This window comes from Etheostoma cragini, chromosome 6, assembly GCF_013103735.1.
Source record: "Etheostoma cragini isolate CJK2018 chromosome 6, CSU_Ecrag_1.0, whole genome shotgun sequence".
Classification (NCBI taxonomy): domain Eukaryota; kingdom Metazoa; phylum Chordata; class Actinopteri; order Perciformes; family Percidae; genus Etheostoma; species Etheostoma cragini.
Window position 1 is genome coordinate 19,747,677 of NC_048412.1, and position 22,493 is coordinate 19,770,169.

Genomic DNA, 22,493 nt, shown 5'->3' on the forward strand with positions numbered 1-22,493 from the left:
ACAAAGCATTTCTAGCTCACGTAGTAATCCAGGAGAGATGCAACAATATGGAATTCCAGGGCCAATAATGCGCAATTGACCTGGTTGTGGCCGATGCAATAACCAATTATATTAATCTTCTCAACTGTTGGTTTCTTCAGTAGCATGGAGGGTTTACTTGAAGTGAACAAGGTTATAAGATCCTTTACAGTATTTGGAAAGTGAAAGTACCAATGCCTCAATGTCATTAAAAAGCTCCATTACAAGTAAACACCCTACATTTAAAATTCTACTAGTACAAGTACATAAGTACCACTAAAGTGTGCCTAAAGTAAAACTGCTCTAATAAAATATATACATATATTATACAATAATGTATTCTACAATAATACAATGGTTAACCTATCCCCGTACCTATATTGCAATGTAGTGATGCTACATAATGAATACATTTACTTTTGATCTTTCAAGTAAATGTAAGTTGATATTATTAATGCACTTATACAACAGCATTTAACTGCAACATATTTTCACTCGTGGTACTTTTACTTCAGTAAAGGAAAAGTACTTCTTTTCACTGGGATGCAATCTGTTTTCAGTCAAACATTGCTATGTAGAGTAGTGTGATGATGAGGATAACTGCTTAAAGGCCTTTCTCACAATAAATAACCAACTGTTCTACGTGCAAAAATGTATAAACAAAGCTGGTAGAATTCACAGGATTTACTTGAGCTATGAAACCTTTTCGTGGAGGGATTAACGAAATTACGCTCCCAGTACGCTCTGAAGTGTAGTCGCTCTGATTACTGAACTGTGGAAGGGACCAGATTCTGCATGATGAAATCAAAACGGTTGTTATGGAAACCATGCTATTGCAAATGTCAGTGAAAATGTTTTTGACCTCGACTGATGACATTTTGGACTTTCATAGTTTGATTGTGTGACCAGAAGGAGGCTGCTTCACGGACACTCAACATGCTGGTATTTTGTGGTGGTTGTGTAGGCCTACTTATACAGATGTCCTAACTCGTATCTCTCTTTTTAATATGTTCTTAGTTTGTTTTAATATATCTGAGCATCACATTGAATTCAGGTTTCATTCGATTTCAGCACATACCTCAAACATATCTGGCTGAATATCTTTACGGTCGCTTAATCAGGACCAAGGAAACCTCTCCCACACATCTGTCTCAGGTTTTTCATTCAGACCAGAATCTGCCATTCCCAGCTGTAAAAGAAGAGCAGGGTTTAATGAAGTCTCAGGGTGTCTGTGAACTTTCTTCTTTCTCCTTTTTCAGAAAATATTTATAGGCTCTAGCAGAACCTTTGCTGACCGGTGCTTGACAAAAATCTCTTGGTTACCTTTAAGTCTGCCCCTTGAGTTCAGCTCAGATGAATGAATGCTTTGTCCTTGTCTGACCTGACACTGTCCTTTGTCTCTATGCATAAACGTGAAGTCAAGTCTTATGTAGACATTTTGTATTGATAATTGTTGAAGAAAGCTTTTGGTTCACAAAATATTTGTGGAAGTTAGAATGTTTTGGCATGTAATTGTGTAGGCAGAAGAAATCCTGGGACTTATGTTTGTTCATCATATATATAATTAAAATAATAGCAGTCCAACAACATCACTAACCTCATAAATCATATTGTTTGGTAGAAGTGATTTTTCTACACCGCAAATAATTCACTATTATGTATTGTAGAGTCATAGAAAACCAACAGACCCGACAGTCACGACATGCATGCTGCTCATTCTGTGTAATTGAATCTGTAATTCAAAGGGGCATGTTTGCTCATTCTGTGTAATTGAATCTGTAATTCAAAGGGGCATGTTTGAATCAATAGCAGTGTTTTGTTCAATTAGTAAGGTGATTGATTCTGTGAAACAGATGTCAATTATGGCCCATATTTAAAGAAGGAAGCAAGCAAATGTGCATGCTGGTTTCACACTGAAATACTCAGCAAAATGGGTCATTCCAGACATTGCTCTGAGGGACAGCGGACTTTGAAGCAAATGCTCCCAAAAAATATTTCATTGGGAATATAATCACCTGATATTTAATGATAAACAGATATGTATGATGAGGGAAATATAGGTGTGTCTATGTATCAATATTTATATTAATATGTCAAATAGTTCTTGTATCTTCTAACTTCGAATTAAAGAAAGATATTTCCACGCGAGTGCATGCATCTGCGCTCATAGGTCTAAATTAGGTGGAGATGTTGAGAAAACAACACAACAACAGATGAAGAAGAGGAGGAGGGACAGTCTCTGAACCGTAGCCTTTAATGAAAGACATAGCTGCTAAGTCGTCATCAAGGGGATACGGTTGAATAATGTTAACCTACGGTGTGTTGGCCAGATTGTGCAGTTTCTGTGGAGCTTCCGGCCCCTTTGGCTGAATGCCCGGCCATCTCTTTAATACCATTTGGAGTCAACTTAAGCAGCCTGGAGGAGCTGCTCATCTTCTCAATCAACCACTGGGGTGCAACAGGGCACTATTTAATTCTGGAAAATGTTGGAGTGTGCTAGTTTATATTATGAGCAAGTTCTGTTGCCTAAAGCCCATGTAAGGAGGGTAAATCTGATAAATGTAAAGTTATAGCCTATAGGGTAGATCTATTAAAGCTCTGAGTGTGTTCAGGTGAAGTTGAAGTCATGTGAGGCAGTAATTGCTGACTTTGTTTAGTTGCAAAATTCTCTTTAAATTAAAGAACACCATATGTGTAATCCATGGACCAATTCAAACGGGATAAAAAAATAGTTTGTCTTTCCCCATTTACTACGTTCATACTTTTTCAGAAATAAGTCCCATGAGGTCCGCCAGAAGTGAAGGGACTTCGCCTCTCCATACCTAATCGAATTGTTTACGTAACAGCTTTGATGTCAACAGATCTGTGTCCATGAAAACTAAGAAAACTCCAATCCAAGGACAACGACCCTGTGATATGGTTCAAATCTACAGTATGTAAAAACTAAAAGCTATTAAGTGGACCTTGAGTTGGGAGTGTTTTGTCAAACTTCTATTTCTTATATACCGGTTATTAGGATAAGCATGTACTGAATACCAACAACACACACTGCTAGAAGGTATGAACTAAAATGATTCATAATATAAGTAGGCCTACGCTATTATCAGTAACATGTAGGTTACTTACCTACAGTATAAAATGTACATGTATCTAATCTATGAGAATGGATTAGGCTATTTTATAGGCTATGTGTTTGACATACAGTAGCCTATATCTGCAGCGTAACTAGTAGGCCAACTATAAATGTCAGATAACTGTAGTGGACTAAAATTTACAATATTTCCCTTTCAGATATAGATAAGTGTAAGACAGTACAGAGTATCAGAAAAGGGAAATACTCAAGTAAAGTACAGTAGGCTATATTTAACTGGACTGCACTGACCCTGTCTCTCTTTAATACTGGCGGGCTTTTGGACTACAAACTCCCCCAGTGTTATGTGTAGTCGAATACTATTGGTTTATGAAGTGACCTACACAACCAATCAGATCGAGCCTTCTAACATGCAGAAAAAACTGAAGTTGTTGTTCTATTTCCTCAACCGTTAACGTCTGAGTGCGGTGAGTTATATTGAATTAATTTTACTTATTTTATATGAATGCTACTTTTTCGGTGACATATTTCACAATGATATTGATGTATGGAGGTTTTCAACAGGGGGGGAGACAGCTAATGTTAACTTTTAGTCTGTCGCCGCCATTATACCACCGAAGAAGCGTATCCCGCCCTCCTTCTTCGGTCTTTTCTTCTTCTTCTCCTTGGTACTAAAAAGTAAGCACCACTGGTCCAAGTGGTAAAAGCGGTTTAGTCGTGGCTGATTTGGTTTCTGCACCTGCTATTGAGGAATGTTCTGACGGTTGTTGTATTAGCTTCCGAGCTAGCAAGACAGCTAGCTACCACGCCGGGGGCAATGTTGCTAGAAAAATGGCCATCGTTGAATGTTAGCAACACAGTAACGTTACTGGTCAGAGATAACACCGCTGCTGCTAGCTAACCGTTAGCTTTGAGTCACCATGGAGTTGCTCTCTCTCGTGCGAGTTCGGTTCAGACCCCCAAGCAAAACGAGTCAAAAGAGCTAACATGAGGATTGTTCTTTGTCGACGATTGCACAAACTAGGAGTATTTGGTATTGTTTATCGTCCCCCGTGTCCCCTTCTGAGTCGATATCGGGCTGACATTGTCCCTGCAACAAATACAAACCATGACTAGCGTTAGGTTATCCTGTCATGTATGTCATTGAATAACTTTCATGGCGTTTAGACAAATGTCCATTCATTCAACCTGTATTTATCCTAAGGGGCGACCCTAATTTACAATGTCATCAAGTCAAATTACCACCTGGCTAAATATTAACTGCACATTGTAAAGAGCAAATTACAATTAGTGCTTGCAGGTAAATCGGTAAAAGCAGATGCAGACCACCTCTCATCTAATGGTTTAGTGTTACTGCCAGACGGAGGTTTGCAGCAATGTTGCACAAGCGAAATATGTTGAATCTGGCCATGTGTACCCAGACAGTGCAGGTTCTGCTGAGAAGAAGGACTCAAACAGACACAGACTTCACTAGACAATCATCCCTACAGGGTGCAGTGGTGCATTATTATTCCATAATTAACTGTTTAAATGTCGGGGGTTATATACTTTCTTTTTGTACTATAAAGAAGACCCAGGAAAGACCAAACCAACAAAGAATTTATCTCACTTAGGTTTTTGACTGTGTAGCAAATGCCTGATAAAGTCTCATAGACCTTCCTTGTTGTCCGAAAACTGTTGAAACACATCAGTAAGTCACGACATTGTAGTGAGTGACATGTTACTTCATTACAATGAATGTGGTTACTGTAGTATATTTATAAGTTAGTCCCACTAACACGTCCTGCTGCTTTAAATACTCACTAAATCACCAAATTTGCAACTGAAAACAGCCCCCACCTTGGACAAGGTGCCTTTATTTTTATATATATATATATATATATATATATATATATATATATATATATATATATATATATATATATATATATATATATATATATATACACGTGTGTGTGTGTGTGTGTGTGTGTGATTCATTTTCAAAGATTTATAGTAGGAACACATGGGCCTGTGGCTGGGTTTCACACAGACATGCTGGGAAGTTAAAAAGAATTAAGAGACAGACTAACAGCATTGTTTTGGTCTTTTGGGATTTGTCTATGATAATACAAATATGGAATATTGGCAGCTTTGTCCTTTAAATCATAGCGTTGTCTGCCAATTAAAATGATCAACTAGAAGGTGTTGATGTGTGTCTTTTAGTGTGTTTCTTCGATTTATAAGGTTCTTTTTTTTCAAAGTGTCTGCTGGCCCGGCCCATGAAATAGCAGAGAGACTTTGCAGGGTCTGTACCTGAGCATCAAACTGCATGGTCAAAATAACAATTAGTCCAGGCTCAGCTTCATGGTGAGTCATCCTGGCAACCCCAGAGTTGCCCTCCTGGCGACTGTGTCCAAGCTCTTGTCTTGATAATAAATGCCAGCTCTTCTTTTCATCAGGAGAGGGCAATGTTCACAACCTAACTTCAAATGTAATGTACTGGTGGGTAGACATCTGTACAAGGCTCACGTTGTGATATTACTTTCATATTCTAAGCATGCTGAGTTTTGTGAACTGTTTCACCTTTATCCAAATCAGTTTTGCATTGCTGCATTCCTTATGAAATGTTTTTGATTTCTAATCCCCTGGCAGCCATGGAGAGTTCGTCAGTCTACATGTGCTTCCCTTGCTACCAGGAGTTCAACACCCTGGAGGAGGTGCTGGAGCACCAGTTGACATGCACGGCTGAAGATGAACAGATAGAAACACCTGGAACCAACGCTGTCACTATTCCACTGCTACAGACTCGGGTAAATACACAGTCAACCATTTCCACTTTTTATCATCTGATTGCAGGATCTTGATTTCAGCTGGGAATAGAACCGAAAAACATACATTTTGTGGTGGTCTGGCCTGAGGCTACATTTACGTTGCTACGTATTGGATTAAAAACAAATATTTTTTGCTAGTTTTACACCTCACATTCACACTGCTTTGGTGTTTCAAAGCCCCCAAACCGTAGAAATTTAAAATCACTTCTGATTCCGTTTTGGTTTGGAATCTGTGGGGGTGTGTTGCAGTCTCAATATACGCAAACAGAGACCTTTTGGCAACACTGATGCCAATGTGTTTGCCGCCTGATTGGCTCATGACGTCTCGCTTTCTGAGACTAAGCTATTAACGTTGCCATGGTAACTACCAGCAACGAGTGGAGTATACATGCTGTCTCCTGTTTACCCCGGCACGCGCATGCCCAGTATATAAGAATGTTCATACGGTTCGACAGAGTTTTGCTTTTGGCTCAAAACTCCTCTTAAAAATGTAAATGTAGCCTGAAACAACCAGCACTGTGATTGCATAAAAGACTCTGAGATCTGGAAAATGATATTGAAGTGACAAGTATATGTTTAGTAATAAATTGACAATGTTCTGCTACTCCATCCTAGTAATGATGACCTTGATCAGAGCACTTAACATTGAGTTGTTTGCAAAGATTTACTGACTCATTTCAATGGGTTTGCTGTGAATTAAAATTTGATTTAGGTGTACGCTAACATCCTAAGTGACGTTAAAATTAAATTGAATATGTAATTAAAGTAATAATGCAAAAGTAGGTAACCATAATATAAGTTATATTCACCCGTGACCATAAATAATATTGAAAAAGTAAGTACTTGTAGATGTGAAAGAAATGCCTGAAAGTTGTGCTAATTCATCTCTGTTTAGTTCCTGTTCCTGTAACTTCTTTCTGTCTATGGTAATAGCAAAATAACACATTAGCACGTCTTTCATCAGAGTTACAATTCACTAGTGAGGCAAACAGGTGTAACTGACAAAAGTGTGGCAGCGTTAAAAGTGGATTGATTATCGAGTGTTGGACTTTAAAATCAGGCTTTGTTTTACAAAATATATAACATGATGTAGATTTTTAATAAACTCTGACATATGATATATATCAGGTTGTATGAATGTTACAGCCAAAAAGTACCGCATTTTGGGTAGGGCTGCACAATAATCATATCAACATTGTATATTTGTTAAAGGCAAAATATGTGTCAAACCATTCTGAATTAAGTGTTGTGATGCTGCAGAGATGTCCCGGCCTACAAATCCTATCCTACAGACTACAGAATTAGTTTTTTTATTTGGTACAGATCCTCGCAAAAATCACACTATATTCATTTTAATTGCTTTCAATGTTAATACATTGCAATGAAAATAAGTTATAAAAAAAAACAATTGTTCCCTCCAATATCAATATCATTTCACAATTGCAATATCAGTCAAAATAATTGCATTTAGATATTTTCCATCGTGCAGCCCTAATTTTGGGCATACATTTGATAAATCACAGTATGGGTAAAGATTAAAAATTGGGAGCAGAGGGGGATGACGTGATAAAGGGCGCAGGCCAGACTGAGGTCAAGGATGCAACATTAACAATGAATAATTAGTTTATTTGAATTGCAGAGTTTGAAAGTTTTATAAGTGGGCAAGTTATTCCAGTTAACTTTGATATATTGAGCTGGTGGTCTTGGTGCAACTGGCACTTGTTTCTTTAACAGCTTTAGAAAGCCCTCTGGGTTGAAAGCAGTCATTTGCTGAGGTTTGGCAGTAGGGTGCATGGCTGTCCGAACCTGTGTCTGAACTTCCATCCTTACAGTCGTTAACATATGTCCATTGAGGACTTTACACACTCATGACAGACAAATTGCACCAGCAGGACTCATGGATTGCTCATTGGCCTTCTCATAGATGAATCAGATGGAGAAACACTATAAAACCTGACGACCTTCTGGCTTCCTCACCCCCACTTTGCTTTAAGCTGGTTTATTGCAAGCATCCCAACTCATTATCCTCATTTCTGTGTATATAATGAGACATTGCTATAAAACAATGGCTTTTTATATCTGAAATGGAGGCAGAGAGCTCTTTTAACAAATGTTTTCTACCCATTTTTAGATGAGTGATGGAATTCAGGGAACTATAAGGATAAGACACAAAGACCAATTTGCTTTAGTGTAACAGACACTTAGTTTTTGTCTCCTGTATCTGGAAGTGAGAGGATCACGCACTAAAGGAGAATGTTGCAGAAATGTCTCCACAAAACGGTCCACTAAACAGGTCAAGGTTTGCCTTTTCACCTTTCTCTGACTAAACACATTCACCCCTTCTTCTAATTTTCATTTTGGACCAAAGTATGACTCATCTGCTGCATCTGCAAGCGTCCATTAGAAGCTCTCCAACTATGATTTAGTAATTTGGTAATAAAATTCACTAGGGCTGCTCTCTAAAAGCTTAAATCCTTTTCCTAGTTGTAAAAATTATTATATGTTGACTGCATGGTCATGTGTTGGTAGACCCTAAGACTCTAAATACATATGTACTCAGTCTTCGTGCACTAGTTTAGTGGCTTGCTACCTGCTGTGCTGATAATGGTAATAATAATCTGAGGCGTTGCATAGTAAGGGACATCTTTTAATTTCAGTAGTTGTAATAAAAACATAAGCAGCTGATAAACGCCACAACCTGTGCAATACATTATTCAAATAAATCGAGAGCTTTGATGTACTCTTCTGCAGCAAGAAGAAATTATTATGGCAGGTTTATATAGCATTAAATTAGCCTTTCCAATTGTTTAGTAAGGTCAGTCGCTAGAAGGGTGCAGACAAACCTTGTAGGAGAGTCTTCTCACTTGTGTGTACCATTCACTGTATGCAAATGTGTATTCTTTGTTTGCGGTATCAAACTTCAACACCGCCAAGCAATACACAGTCCAGTCCTAATAATTTTGAGTACCGGTGTCATCTAGCTGTATTTTGTCCAATTAAAATTATGCGCAGAAGCCAGTCAGTCATTTAGTAATAATCATAACACAAAACAACAAATGTATAAACCTCGGGCCTTTATCAAATTTGTAGTTTGCCTTTTGTAAAAGGTGCAAATTCATTCTATTAAAAACTACAGCTTCATAATGAAAGCCTCCCTTCACAAATTAGAATAAAAGCCTTACTTTTATAATAAAAATGACAGAGCTATAAAATAAACATGGAAATCATGTATTAGACTAAGAATTAACAGCACTGATATGAGACTTTTTGACATGTAGGTTAAGGAGGAGGAGATCACATTGTCAGGTATTTGGCCACTGATCAAAATGATCATAACTATATGGTAATTCCAACATTGGGATTGCATGGAGGCAAAAAACACCAAAATCTTTATTAAAAACTGGCTCCACTTTAAAGTTTGTCTTGCACAATGTAAAAAACACTTAATTCAGAATGGTAACTGCCTCTTTACTTATCAGAAGAATCCCAAGTTCAGACTTGTGTGTTTTTTAAAACACCTTTACTTTAAGATGAAACCTGTATTGCTAGGTTGCTGCATTTATTCAGTGAGGGAGAAGTTTTTGGTGAGCCACTGTAAAAAACAATGCAATCAGAATGGTATCGTTTTAGCCAGACCACATTTGTAGGTGGTCTTCAGTATTCACAGATCTAGACTGTTAAAACAAAAGCCCATAAATCATTAGAGTATGTGAGACATGTTGAACTGTCGTAATTGAGACAATTTCAGACGTCTTTAACCTCGACCTTGATGTTCTGTTTTTATCATCCAAATAGATTGAGGGAGCAAATTTAAAACCCTGTGGAGTGACTCATTGGACCCTTATGGGCCTTTTGGTAGTTATCGGTCAGGCTAAAGCCTTATCATGGCTGTCTGGAGCTCTCAGAGGAACCTTGGCTCTAAACACATACTGATCTAATTGACCTCAGTACCTCTGAACATTGACTTCTTATCCTTCTGCCAGAAAGAATAAAATAAAAACTCTGCAGATTGTATTTACTTGATTCAGCTAATGTACAGTATTACAAGGAGTCATTTCCTTTGTACACAGAAACAAGTGAAACATTAAAGATAATCTCTGATTTCATCTTTTTCCGTCCCTTGTCTTTGTAGCAACAGGTAATAAATATATCAAAAGCAGCCCCACAGACTCAAGTCCAAGCAGTACACTCCTCCGTGCAACCTGTTTTCAAGCAGGCTGCAGTTAGTGCAAGTGTAACATCAGACCAGCCCAGAATCCTCTACCAGTGTGGGGACTGTGATGAACTTTTCAAGAGCCTGGACCTTTGGCAGCAACACCGTAAAGAAGAGACATGTCAGCAGTCTGCCTCTGGGAGCAAGCCCCCCGACTCACAACCTGAGGCAGAGACCGCTTCAACTCAGAGCTCCCATACAACTTCAAATCCAGATGAAACCACATGTGAAATTCTTCAACCAGTACCAGTGGATGATCTCATAGCAGAGGAAGAGAGGCAGCAAGTAGCAGAGACCTCTTCAGCTCAGAGCTATGATCCTCCGGTTTCTGAGGTGGCTGCCTCGACCTCGAATCAAGAGGATTTATCTCCCAGGAGGAGAGGGGCAAACAAAAAGCCTAAGCCTGAACCAGTATTGCTGTGTGTGGACTGTGGCTCATGCTTTGGCCTGGTGTCTGAGCTAGTGGCCCACCGTAAGACACAGCATGGCTTTGAGGAAGCTCTGCACCGCTGCTCTGTGTGTGGGGAAAGCTTCCTAAACACCACACTTTTTCTTTACCACCGCAAGCAACACCGGCAGAAAGGCGAAGAAAAGGTTGTTGTGGATCTCGAAGAGACGTCAGAGGAAGTTTGTACTCAGAGCAACAGGACTGATGAGCAGGGCCAGGACACTACTCTCTCCACCACTAATGTCCCCTCCAGTTTTACACAGCCTGATTTGTTTATGTGCACCCAGTGTGGGGAGAGCTTCAGCGACGAGGGAGGGCTGGGCACCCATCGTAAGCAGTGCCATGGCCTGAAGGAGCCACTACATAGTTGCCCCCAATGTGAAAGGACCTTCATGAACACCACCCAGTACCTGTACCATCGCCGGCAGCACCGCTTCACGTCTGTGACAGAGTTGGCGGATGGAGTTGAAACTGGGGTTGAAGAAGTCACTGCTAAACCTCAGGATACCCCACAGAGCTCAAAGCGGCTGCTTTCCCCACCTGCATCTGCTAGGGAATCAGGTTCACCCCTTTCTAAGAAAAGCAGACCCTCTTTCAGGATCCTAAGTGGCATTAGTGCGCTCAAAGGTAAGTGAAAGTATTTGTTTTAAAGGCCATTTGGGGAAAAAGAAATAAGGCATCTGTTGCAGAATTTTTTGGTCTTTAATGAACCATTTTTCGTTGTCAGGAAACAAAGGCACCAAAGATGAATTGGAGGCCGGCACTGCAGCAGACTCGGACAACACCAACCACCCTCCACCTGCCAAGCTGCTGCAGGATTGGGCACGCACACCACTACCCCACGTTTGCCCCTACTGTGGCAAAACCTTCACTCGGCGCGTCTTCCTCCGCACTCATGTCTACAGCCACACTGGAGAAAAGCTTTTTACGTGCAAGGTGCCCAATTTAAAATGTTATTAAAACTGATATTTTGTTGAACCTGCAGGAATATTTCCTGTGATGGAAATGTCATTTACGCCATGCAGAACACATTGTTGAGATGATGTAAGGCTTTTGAAGTGTTAGGTAAGGTTTGAGGCAGATTCTATCTGAACCTCATTATATGTGGCAGATTCTATCTGAACCTCATTATGTGTGACAGATTCTCCAGTGTGTCTGCACAATTGAAATTGTTAAATTATAGTTTGAGCACATGGAGCCATATGCAACTTCATTTCCTTAAAAGTTGTGCTTAAAACTGTTGTAAATACAACTATGGCACTGATCCTGATTGTGGTTGTTGTTGTTGTTGTTGTTGTTGTTGTTAAGGTTTGCACAAAGTCCTTCACTAATTCCCAGAGCCTGCTGCGCCACAGCATGAGCCACACGGACAACAAGCCCTTCATCTGTGATGTTTGTTGCAAAAGCTTCTCCCAGGCAGCCACACTGAAGAGACACCAACGCATTCACACATCAACACAGCCTCGGCGCAAGCGTGGACGCAAGCCGGTACAGTCTCTCATTTTCAATTTCAAAATCTCACGTCTAAAAAAATTTGAAAAGTAAAGGCTACATTAAATGAAGCATATTAACATTTGTTACTTGAAAATGATTCTGATTTGTTGACACAGTTTTTAAACTTTTCAAAATTTGTGTAAATTTGCTGACCTTGATTTTGGTGTCCCTCAATGCAGGTGTGTACTCTGGACAATGAGGGAGCGGCTCATCTCTTCTCTTGTCCTAACTGCCCGTCAAGGTTCAACACAGAGGATCAGCTTGAACATCATAAGTAATAACACAACATCAATAACAATTTAGTAATCTCAATTATTCAGCATCTTTATTTGCATTTGTGTAGGTGGAAATGACTACAACACCTATAACTTACATGTCATGCTGTACATATATGTTTAACATGAACTAGTTCTAAACCTCTGGATTCCCATGTAGACTTGAGATTGTCAGGATTCAATCATTTCATTCAGCGTAAAAATTACGTTTCTTAACAGAACCCAGGACAGGATTTAGATAAACCTTCTCGCCCTCGCCAGGAGCTTTAGTAGCTGAGTCGTGTCTGACTGCTGAGCAAGACCTTAAAGCTGTGTAGCCAGCACACTGACTGAGATGACTGGGTGCCCTTGAGCCTCAGCCACATATGATTGGCAGACAGAGGCCCAGTAAATTTAAGATGATAACGATAACAAACCAGGATGGGGGAAGAGCCTGGGCCTGTCCTGCCTGGTTAATCAAAGGGGAGCGGACATACTGTTTGTGTATGTGTATTTAGCTTTGGCTATAGCACGTTGAATGTAAAATAAAACCGTGCCTGTAAGGTTAAAGCATTGGCTTTAGGCTTTACTATGTGTTTTACCAGCAGGTAATCAGTGTTATGACGTTTCAGTTAAACTGACGATAACATTTTCAATTAATCGCCATTATTTGGTCTATAAAATAACCGGCTCAGATGTATTCTTTTGTCCCAAAAACTGCACAAAACTCGAGGTCTAATTCTAAGCTTTTTCCAGGGTTTTCAACTGCATCTAAGTCTTTATCAGAAGATGAAGTTTGCTCATTTGTTTTATTTTTTCTAAGGTAAAGAATGAACCTTAAGCTAAACAAATACATTCTATTTCATATTTTAGATTATGAGGAAAAGCAGCATCTTCCTATTCGAGAAGATGGAACCCGCAATTGTTTTTAACGTCTCAAATAATTCAGTGATTATCAAGATTTTAACATATACAGTACATTTCATTTTCATTGACAAATGTATTAATGTATTGTTTAAGTTCTAGTCAGTGTGTATCTACGTGTAGTACCAATGCTGTACGTAAAGTATTAATCCTACTCATTAAATAACATCTGGGTGGGAAAAGAGGGGACCCTGAATAACCTTTATATTTGCCCAGCTTAGTGACAGTTAGTCAGCTAGTCCCGACAGTTATGGAAACATGGGGGGAGGGGCAAGCTTGCTCTGTTTTGTTTGAAATTTACTTGCAACGTCAACAGAAGTGACACAGTGCACCATTAAACAACCTGCAGCACAGCTGAGCACATGCTTACTGGTAATCCTCCTACAAGTCACACAGAGGGTGGCAGCTTAAAACAATTAAGTGACTTCTCCCTGTTTATTACGGTTTTTTATGTCTTTCATTTGTGACTTTTTAAAGTGCTCATATTATGCGTTTTGGCTTTTTCCCTTTGCTTTATTGTGTTACATATCTTTTTTTGTGCACGGTAGAGGTTTACAAAGTGAAAAAGCCCAAAGTCCACCAAAGGGACTTACCATCTTCCAGAGAAAACACTGTTCATAAACTGCTCCAAACCGCTCTATTGTAGTCAAGCCTTGACTTCCGTGATGAACGTTTGTCATTTTGTAACACACGTTATAATGCTTGCCTAGCTGCTAGCATGACATAGCAGTGCTTACCTAGTTACTGCGCATGTGCAACTCCCAATAAAGATGGAATAGTGAGGATAAGTGAGTTGCCTCACTCGGTAGCCGAAACGGAGAGCTTAACACACAGGGTGTAAAGAGGAGCCGCAGCAATGTGCAGTACACCAAAAATGTGGTGGTTTTTGAAAATTAAACTATGGAAACCTATTCTGGTACAACCTCTAAATAGGCCCAGTGTGTAACGTGTTTAGTTGTTTTGTTATCAAAATTTGTGTTTTGCCCTTTCACAAACTTGTCCTTTTTCAGAAATATTTACCAGCCCCATCAATTTCAAGTATTCCTTTTTGGCTTGAAATTTTATGTTTGCATTCGTATGAACTGGGGTAGACGCTCCATATTCATGCGCCATCTTAAACTACGTTAATCGGTAAGGGACATACTCAGGGCTTAAAGTATTCCGGCACGCAGCCGTGAGGAAAAATACATAAATATATTGAACTTGCATGCGGTTTTTATTTTTGAGTCAATGGATTTCACCTACCAATCATATGAGAGGAATGCAACTCTAACTAACGCAGAGCTTAAAGGACTTGGGCCTGGTGCCAGCTTTCTGGGGTATTATTATTTTACATTATTAAATTAAAAAGTCCACATGGGATTTGTTTTTGATGCGCTAGGTTTAATCAATCATCAAACTTCCACCTACAAATGAAACAAGTTCTGCCACTAGGGTTGCACAATTAATCAAATTTTGATCACAATCACGATTTTGGCTTCCCACGATCAAATTTGCGTAAATGAGCAATATCTTAAATGCGTCATTCCATTCATAGAAAGCTTTGCGTTTTGTTGTTGTTGCAAAGCCCGTCTACCGCTCTGTAAACCACTCATGTGCCAGTCAGAGTTGTTCCCTACTAGGCGCAGCTTAGTTTCTAGATGTAGACACTCACCGAGGATAGAGTAACGTGAGGAATATTCAGATAGCAGTTAGTTATACCTCGGTCACAAGGTCTACCAGTTTACTAGTAAACGCAACATTGCGTTCCGTCTGTGTTGTTTTTCAGACAACAGCAGTGGCCAGTCCTAGTTAGTGTCTGTTAGCTCACGGGGCTCTACGGTGCGACTAACATTTTTCCTAGGTTGCACCGGTGCACGTAATGTCCTCGCATCCGCTGCCTCACCACTAACGAAGCAATGTTGTCATATAGACATGGTTTAATTCTGCGTTACACGACCCATTTCCTCTGTAAAGCCATACCTGTGTTAGTATTGCTCCTCTATTCTCTCTTCTCTTTCTCTCTGTGCAACCCAGCCCCCATTCACTCTCAGACTGTTCCCAGCAACACAGAGAGACACAGCGGTGGTCCACATTTCATACATTTGTCCACAGTTTTAACTGTTATTAACACAGCTGTATATTGTTAAGCATTAGAGGCAAACCTGTATTTGTACCAGTGTTTCTGCTGGTAACACAGAAGAAGTTATTGAATGCGACTAACTTCAGTTTGTTGAGTAATAGCGTGTAAGACGGAGCCGGCTGGACCTGGACGAGAGATGGACCATGGCCAAAATATTATAGTTCATAAAAATGCAGTGACGATACAGATATTTCATACGTACATGATGTGTGAAACTCTGCTGACCCAGCTGTCACTCTGTGAGTCCATCACACTCTCCCTCTCTACCTAGCTCTTTTAATCAGTTATTGGTGAAAACAAGTGAAGGAGCTTTTTCAGAGATTTTTTAAAATGTTTTTTTTATATATATCCATGGCTATTTATTTCAGATAATTTTCATTTACATGTGTTGCAGCTATATGTATCTACATACATACAACTTCAACATAAGAGGATTGTAGCACAATATAGATGTGAAATAAGTTATAAATAGACTACATGAAATTTGATTTGGTTGAAATCATGGATTTGAATGATTATCATCTTGGCCATAATCGTACAGCCCTATCTAGCAAGATTTGTCATTAACAATGGCCACTGTGTAAAATGTATCTCAAACTGCCTTGACAAAGCTGTTTGGACATAACAGTCTTGTCCTAGAGTTTAGACGTCTAGCTTTGTGAAAAGCTAAACAAAGAAAAGTTTTTAATAAATGTACATGAAGCAACTAAGGTCAACATGGACAAAATCATGAATGTAGTAATTTGTTTTTTTGATGATGACCCGGCCAAAGTAACAACAGAACACAACATCTAGAAAGTTTTGTTTTCACCATGAATCTGACTCCGCGGCGTGGCCTCTTAACACCGGGGATATGTTGCCACATTTATTTTTACCGATAATTTTCCTTTTGTCTGTACCTCAGCTTTACATGTTGTCGCGGACTAGCGCTTAAAACCACTCGACAAAATTCTGGAGTTGACGGAAATATGTGTGGTCAAAGCCCCGGCTGTAAACGGTTTAATTTCTTTTAAGTTCTTTACGATAAAGCCATTGGTTATTTTGGTATTTGAATGTTTTTATTTCGAAACAGCAATATCCGTAAATGTTGGGGATTCATTAGCAGTTTTGTTACGCGACTCCACTGTGGATTATTATTATTTAGCAACAGCACTCTTTGACAAAAGTGTTCCAATCCATTACAAGGAATGTTTTTACAACCACCCGCCACTGTGGCTTGTATACAGTACATAGACAGTTAAAGAAGTGGACCAACAGATCCCGTTGTTCTGGGCGGAAACCAGTGGAGGAAAATAGAAGCACTTTTCTGGTGATGGCTAGGCGTTACCAGCGCAGTCTTCAACTGAGCTTGACAACGTGGGAAACCGGTCTGAAAGTTGTGCGTCTTCTGGTAGCTGTGCCAAGAGAAATCTCAATAATTCCCAATCAGCAGAGACGGCGAGGGTAGGTATAGTGTATGTTAGGAGATAACATAGGCACAGGCTAATTACTGCAAACTAACATGCTAGTTAATGTTAGTAATTAAACTTAAACAGCTGATGTAAGTCGAAACTGTCTGCATGCTTCTCCTGGCAATACGGGGATTTGTTGACTATGCAACAGCAACTCACGTGATTCTAACACAATTGGTCATTCAAAGCACATTACCACTTAAAGTAGTAATTTCCTGCATCTGTTTTAATTGGGTTCCGCCACTGCCACACCCCTTTAGGAGACTAGTGGCAGGTCCTGAGTGTATTATTTCATTGGCACTGCGTGTAATGTACTTTCTTTAGTTATAGAGAACTTTTAGAACGACTTTCTGTTTGTTTCTTTTTGCAGGTAAAACAAGTTTGAAATTTATAATTTTCAGTAGTACGCTAAGTGGTTAAAGTACTATGACTATGTGTGTTTTTGTGTATTAACAGACTGCTCCACACCAGCCATCCATTCCCATGCACCGAATGTGGAGAGGCCTTTAAACGGAGGAGAGACCTGGACCTTCACTCACTCACCCACCAAGGTGAGAGTCGAGGGCTCGGCCTGAGACAATGTTGTTCTCCCCTCTTCTTTTTATTGTTAGCAGGAGCAACCTGAAGCCATCAGAAACAACATACAGCAGTCATCGGAACTGTGGATATCCTTTTTTAATTCCGCTTTTTGTGTCACATACTTTCACTGTGTCCATTTACATGAGACCAAATATGGCAAACAGTTCAGGAAATTAGATACAAGCCTTTTTACATGCTTGCAATGGGAACCAATTGGATATGTCCGTATCATGTCAGTACAGCATGCAGTGAATTACTGCAAAGGCGATAAATGCTCCCATCACCTTGCCAGGGTGGCCTATCTTATTTATTTACCAACGTACATCCATGTTAAATGTGCATTGTTCCACTGATGCATTAGTTTAATTATTTTCAATTGATTGGTGTCTCATTTGGAATGAAGGATGAAGGTAAATGAATTGGGTCGACATGTTGACTCTTTGTCTTAGTCAGGCAGAGCCACCTCATAAGTTAAACTTGAAGAGTCGGCGTACAGTAGGGGTCAGAGGTACGTGGCTCCTCTGAGAGAGACGATTGGAGCAATTGATCTATTGATCAATCCAGGGCCATAGGCTGAGATTGTTCTTATTAAAGGTTTAATTAGAAGGTCCCAATGGGGGGCGGAGTGGGTCGCCCCCACAGGAATAGACACAGATGGTTAGCAATCTGCTAGCAAGATGTTGGCGTGACTGCAGAACCATCAATGTCAGCAATTTCCCAGCCAGGTTCTCAAGGACAACCCAGTGAGAGTGTGGTTTGCTTTGCCAAAATACAACTAGGGTACCAGCTGATCAGAGCTGAAATGATTAGCGGATTAAATTGATTAGCCGACTGACAGGAAATAATCTCCAACAATTTTGACAATCTTAAATACATTTTCAGTAAAAAAGGTTAAACACTTGCTGGTTCTGGGTTTTCGATTTCTAGCATTTGCAGCTTTTTCTAGTTTTACATAACTGTATATTTTCAGGTTTTGGACTGTTGGTTGGACAAAAAAGCAGCTTAAAGATAGAACCTGGGAAATTTTTCAAGGGAAAAGGCCTATTGATGAAATAGCAATTACAACACAAGCTCATGCCAATATTATGTACAAACGCACCTTGTGTGTTCACATTATAAGCAACCATTGTTGACCCTGAAAAACTGACTACATCTGAATCACCAAACATCTGAATGTATTCCACCTGTCACTACAAGATTGTAGCGAGCAATCAACAAGCTTAAAAAACCCCACAGATATTAGCATGGCACAGAGTACGACCACCTGCCTAAAACCTGACACTGTTCCTTTGCAGACAAGCAGCCAGCAACGTGTCTTCACTGTTCATCCCAGTTTGTGAACCAGTCAGTGCTGGAAATCCACATGCAGCGTTGCCCTACCACAGAAGAGGACAAGAACACTGGTCGTGGACGGGGTCAGGGCCGGGGACGTTGCACAGGACAGGTTGAGAACACAGAAAATATATATTTTTTTTTTCAGCAGGTTTTACTTCTCTACTGTAAAAATATATTTAGGTAAATCTTAATTGACAGATTTGTTTTTAACAAGGATGATACAAGCACCCCGCGCACAAACAAAGGTCCAGAGTTGTGACCAAAACAGTGACGTTGTGTTACGTCTCAGTCAGACCATGAAAACACCGACCTTTTCTCTTTTCATTAATAGTCCCCTTCTGTCCATTCTCCATCTCTATACTTAATGGTTTGTCTTGCTTTATCCCTCCTCCCTCAGGTTGAATGTGACCTATGCGGCCACCGTTGCATGACCCAGGAGGGGCTCGACCTCCATCGGTTGTCCCACACGGGCCAGACACCTCTCAAGTGCCCAGTGAGGCCTTGTCGCCGCCGATTTACCTCCAACAGTACCCTGGAGGAGCATGTGCTGGCCCATTTCCAAGGAACGCTCGGCAAGTCCAAAAACCGACCCCGCTTCCGCTGTCAGATTTGCCATAAGGAATTTGCCTACAATTCCACCTTCAATGTTCACATGAGGACGCATACTGATGAGAGGCCCTTCGAGGTAAGAAGAAAGGTTGTGTTTGTGTGTCTGTGAAAAGGGAAATTCTTTCAGCCATCATATTTGTCCCTTTTATATAAGACTTTCAAACCCTTTAGCACCTGTTTTTCCAATTGACATCCAGAATTGCCCCACCCCCCATTGTCACACCCCTTCTTGCTATTGCTCCGGTTCTGGACCCTTTTGCCATTTGTGCAGTGTGTGTCCTGTGGGTGTTTCCTCCCTCCCTGTATACCTGTGATTAATGACAGGGCTGAGTTAGGGCCTGTCATCTCCCCTCTGTGCCTGTTACTATTTTGGGACTCTCTCTCTCTCTCTCTCTCTCTCTCTCTCTTTCTCTCTGTTGCTCTGGTGACGAGGCAGGACATCAGCTATAGACCCATCCAAGCCTGTCACAGCACGTCGGACTATAGAAATCTATTTAATGTTTGTGGCTTTGCTTTGAGCCTTATCAATAAAGCATGCTAAGGATCGAGGTTCAAGGAGCATTGGTCCTCAAACATGGTGATGAATTTAATTTTAAATCAAATACTAGTATGTATCCTTGAGGAACGCCTATATTTACTGAGTATATATATAGAGCAAACTCAACGGGAATTTAATTTTATTAAAGTATATCTGACAGAGATACTGACAACAGGCTTTACAGTTTCAATCTAAGTGTCCCCAGTGGGATACTGGACTGAGCACAACAAAGTCATTCTTTTGTAGTACTTCAGGTTTAATCAAGTTTCTGGTTGTAGTTCATTGTCTGCATTGTCAGATGGTAGCAAGCAGAGAGACAATGTTTTCACAGCAGAGCCAACATTTCTTTCTGGTGTCCGCTGTCCAGTTGATTATACTATCCCATACACACTTGGAGAGCTGTAACAATGAATTGATTAGTTGATGAAGAGAATCCTAATTAGCACATAGTCTGATAATCAGTTGTTTAGGTCATTTATCATTTTTATTTAAGCAAAAATGCTAAATAGTCTGTTGTTCCAGCTTCTTAATTATAAAATGTTGTGGTTTACTTAGTCTTCAATGAAAGTAAACTAAATTGCTTTAGAATATTGGGAGGATAAACTGAGGTATTTGAGGACATCACCCTAAGCTCTAGGACATTTCAGTTTTCGGATGTTTTATAGACTAAACAAATAATCAAATCTAATTGAAATAATTGGCAGATTAACTAATAATTAACTTAATTGTTAGTTGCTTTATAACACACTTGTGTCGTTATTATTGCTGTGTATCTGTCTTCCCTATACCCTTTTCTCTCTGCTCTACCTCTACCCCAGCCAGAAGTGCTGCGTCTGCAGAAAAATACAAAGAGAGGGCTCAGGAAATATTAATTGCAGCACAGTTTTGTGCAATGGCACTGTTTTTGCCACAATCTTTTTTTTTTTTTTTTTTTTTAAATATGTTTTACATTTTCCCATTGTCCACTTCCCCGTTCTCCTCCATCCCGCCAACCAGTGCGTCACATGTGGCAAACGCTTCCGCCAGCTGCCCCATCTGCAGGACCACGAGCGCATACACAGCGGCCTGCGACCTTTCTGCTGCTGGATTTGCGGCAAGAGTTTCAGCGTGGCCGCCCGGCTCACCGAGCACGCCCGCACCCACAGTGGGGAGAAGCCCTACCCCTGCCACCACTGCCCTGCGGCCTTCCGCTCTCGCTCCAACCTGGATAAACACATCCGGCTACACGGAGACCTGCCTGTGGAGAACGCTGAGCAGGAAGCTCATGCAGCTGAGGCTGCCCATGTTCAGAAGGTGCTGGAGGGGGCCAAGGTGCTTTCCTCTCTGGCCAACACAGGGGAGATTGGTTCTGGCTCAGTGCAGACCATCTATGTACTGCAGGGGGCCGAAGGAGGTACTGAGACGGTCATGATCCCGTCGGATCAGTTCACTGGCATTGACGGCACCTCACAGGTTGTTATCCTGCCCTCCTCTGTTCTGGGAGCTCAGGGCATTTCTGTTCCCACAATCACCATGGATGGAAATGAAATCACCATGGTGGAGACGAGCCAGTCACCGCAGCATGCCATTGAGTTTATTGTGGAAGAGACTGTTTAAATGGCAGATTAAAAACTAGAGAAAGATTAGTTGAGGATATAGACTGTTGGAGTTAAGTTTGCTCATTGAAGCATATGGAGTTATTACCTAATTTAATTTATATAGTTTGATAGACTTCAAAGCCTGTTTCAACAAAATTCCTGTAGCAATACAATTTTTTTTTTTTTTTACAACTTGTCTTGAGCGGAAAATGTAATAACATTGTTCAAACCGTGTAAAAGTAATAAATCAAAGGTTCATAGACAGATGAAATTGAATGTACATTGAATTAGTCTTTCAAACCGTCTTAAAAAACAATCGACCCTCAGTTGTATACAGACGTGTATTTACGGCCCCTATATTTTAGGGGAAGACAAGTGGTGGCCCATTAAATGTCTTCTGCTTTCTTTATAATAAAATGCTTCAGCTTTCACACTTTTGCGCGTCCATCGATTTGTGACACAAGGGTATTGCCACCATCCCGTTCAATGGGATAGACTTTATAGGTCCTGCTGTCAATTGCCACTACTGCCTTTTGAAAAACAGTATGAGTTCTTCTGAGAAATATACAGACCCACTCAGCTCGGTGTACAGCTTTTCAAAGCACTCTGTTTCACTCTGTCACACGTACACTGATGTTGGTGGAAGGCAGAATGAACTAGAATTGTGTGTGTATATCAATACTAATGTTCCACTAAAAATAAGACATGATGTTATTGATTGGTTTTGTGCTGTAATTAAATACAATGATAACAAGGATACGGCAAGATTTATGATTTATGATTTTAAGTACAGCATTATGCAGTGGCAAGTATTGCAATGAAATTATCCAGCACTTTCTGTATAGTTATAGAAAATAATGATCCTATTTGTGTTAAATGGGAAGAGGCATAATATGATATAAGTTTTGCCAGCGCTGCAGTGGCCCATTATAGGCCTCTAAAGCGCAGTTTATGGCTGTCTCCCACCCAGTGATTGCTGACAGGGGGGTTTGAAACCACACACACGCAGAGGCACTCAGTCTTAGTT

General features: G+C 40.3%; 1 protein-coding gene across 3 annotated transcripts; it reads left to right on the forward strand.

The window, feature by feature from the left end:
• Nucleotides 1-3,491: 3,491 nt before the first annotated feature.
• znf574 (zinc finger protein 574) lies at nt 3,492-21,899 on the forward strand. Of its 3 annotated transcripts, none has more exons than XM_034874137.1 (10): nt 3,492-3,576; nt 5,744-5,901; nt 10,055-11,210; nt 11,311-11,519; nt 11,892-12,071; nt 12,257-12,351; nt 17,285-17,379; nt 18,703-18,851; nt 19,140-19,427; nt 20,886-21,899. In XM_034874137.1, exons 2-10 carry the CDS (start codon nt 5,746-5,748, stop codon nt 21,483-21,485), a joined length of 2,928 nt encoding a protein of 975 aa, XP_034730028.1. In that variant the 5' UTR covers nt 3,492-3,576; nt 5,744-5,745; the 3' UTR covers nt 21,486-21,899. The 3 variants fall into 3 exon arrangements, with proteins under 3 accessions (XP_034730028.1, XP_034730030.1, XP_034730029.1); XM_034874139.1 differs by lacking the exon at nt 3,492-3,576 and adding an exon at nt 3,583-3,787; XM_034874138.1 differs by lacking the exon at nt 3,492-3,576 and adding an exon at nt 5,391-5,593.
• Nucleotides 21,900-22,493: the final 594 nt, after the last annotated feature.

Excerpts from the sequence above, each read along its gene's own strand:
- znf574 (XM_034874137.1), top strand. The coding sequence starts at position 5,746 with ATGGAGAGTTCGTCAGTCTACATGTGCTTCCCTTGCTACCAGGAGTTC. Across the intron at positions 5,902-10,054 it reads TTCCACTGCTACAGACTCGG|CAACAGGTAATAAATATATC; the intron begins GTAAATACACAG and ends TTGTCTTTGTAG. Across the intron at positions 19,428-20,885 it reads CTGATGAGAGGCCCTTCGAG|TGCGTCACATGTGGCAAACG; the intron begins GTAAGAAGAAAG and ends CCCGCCAACCAG.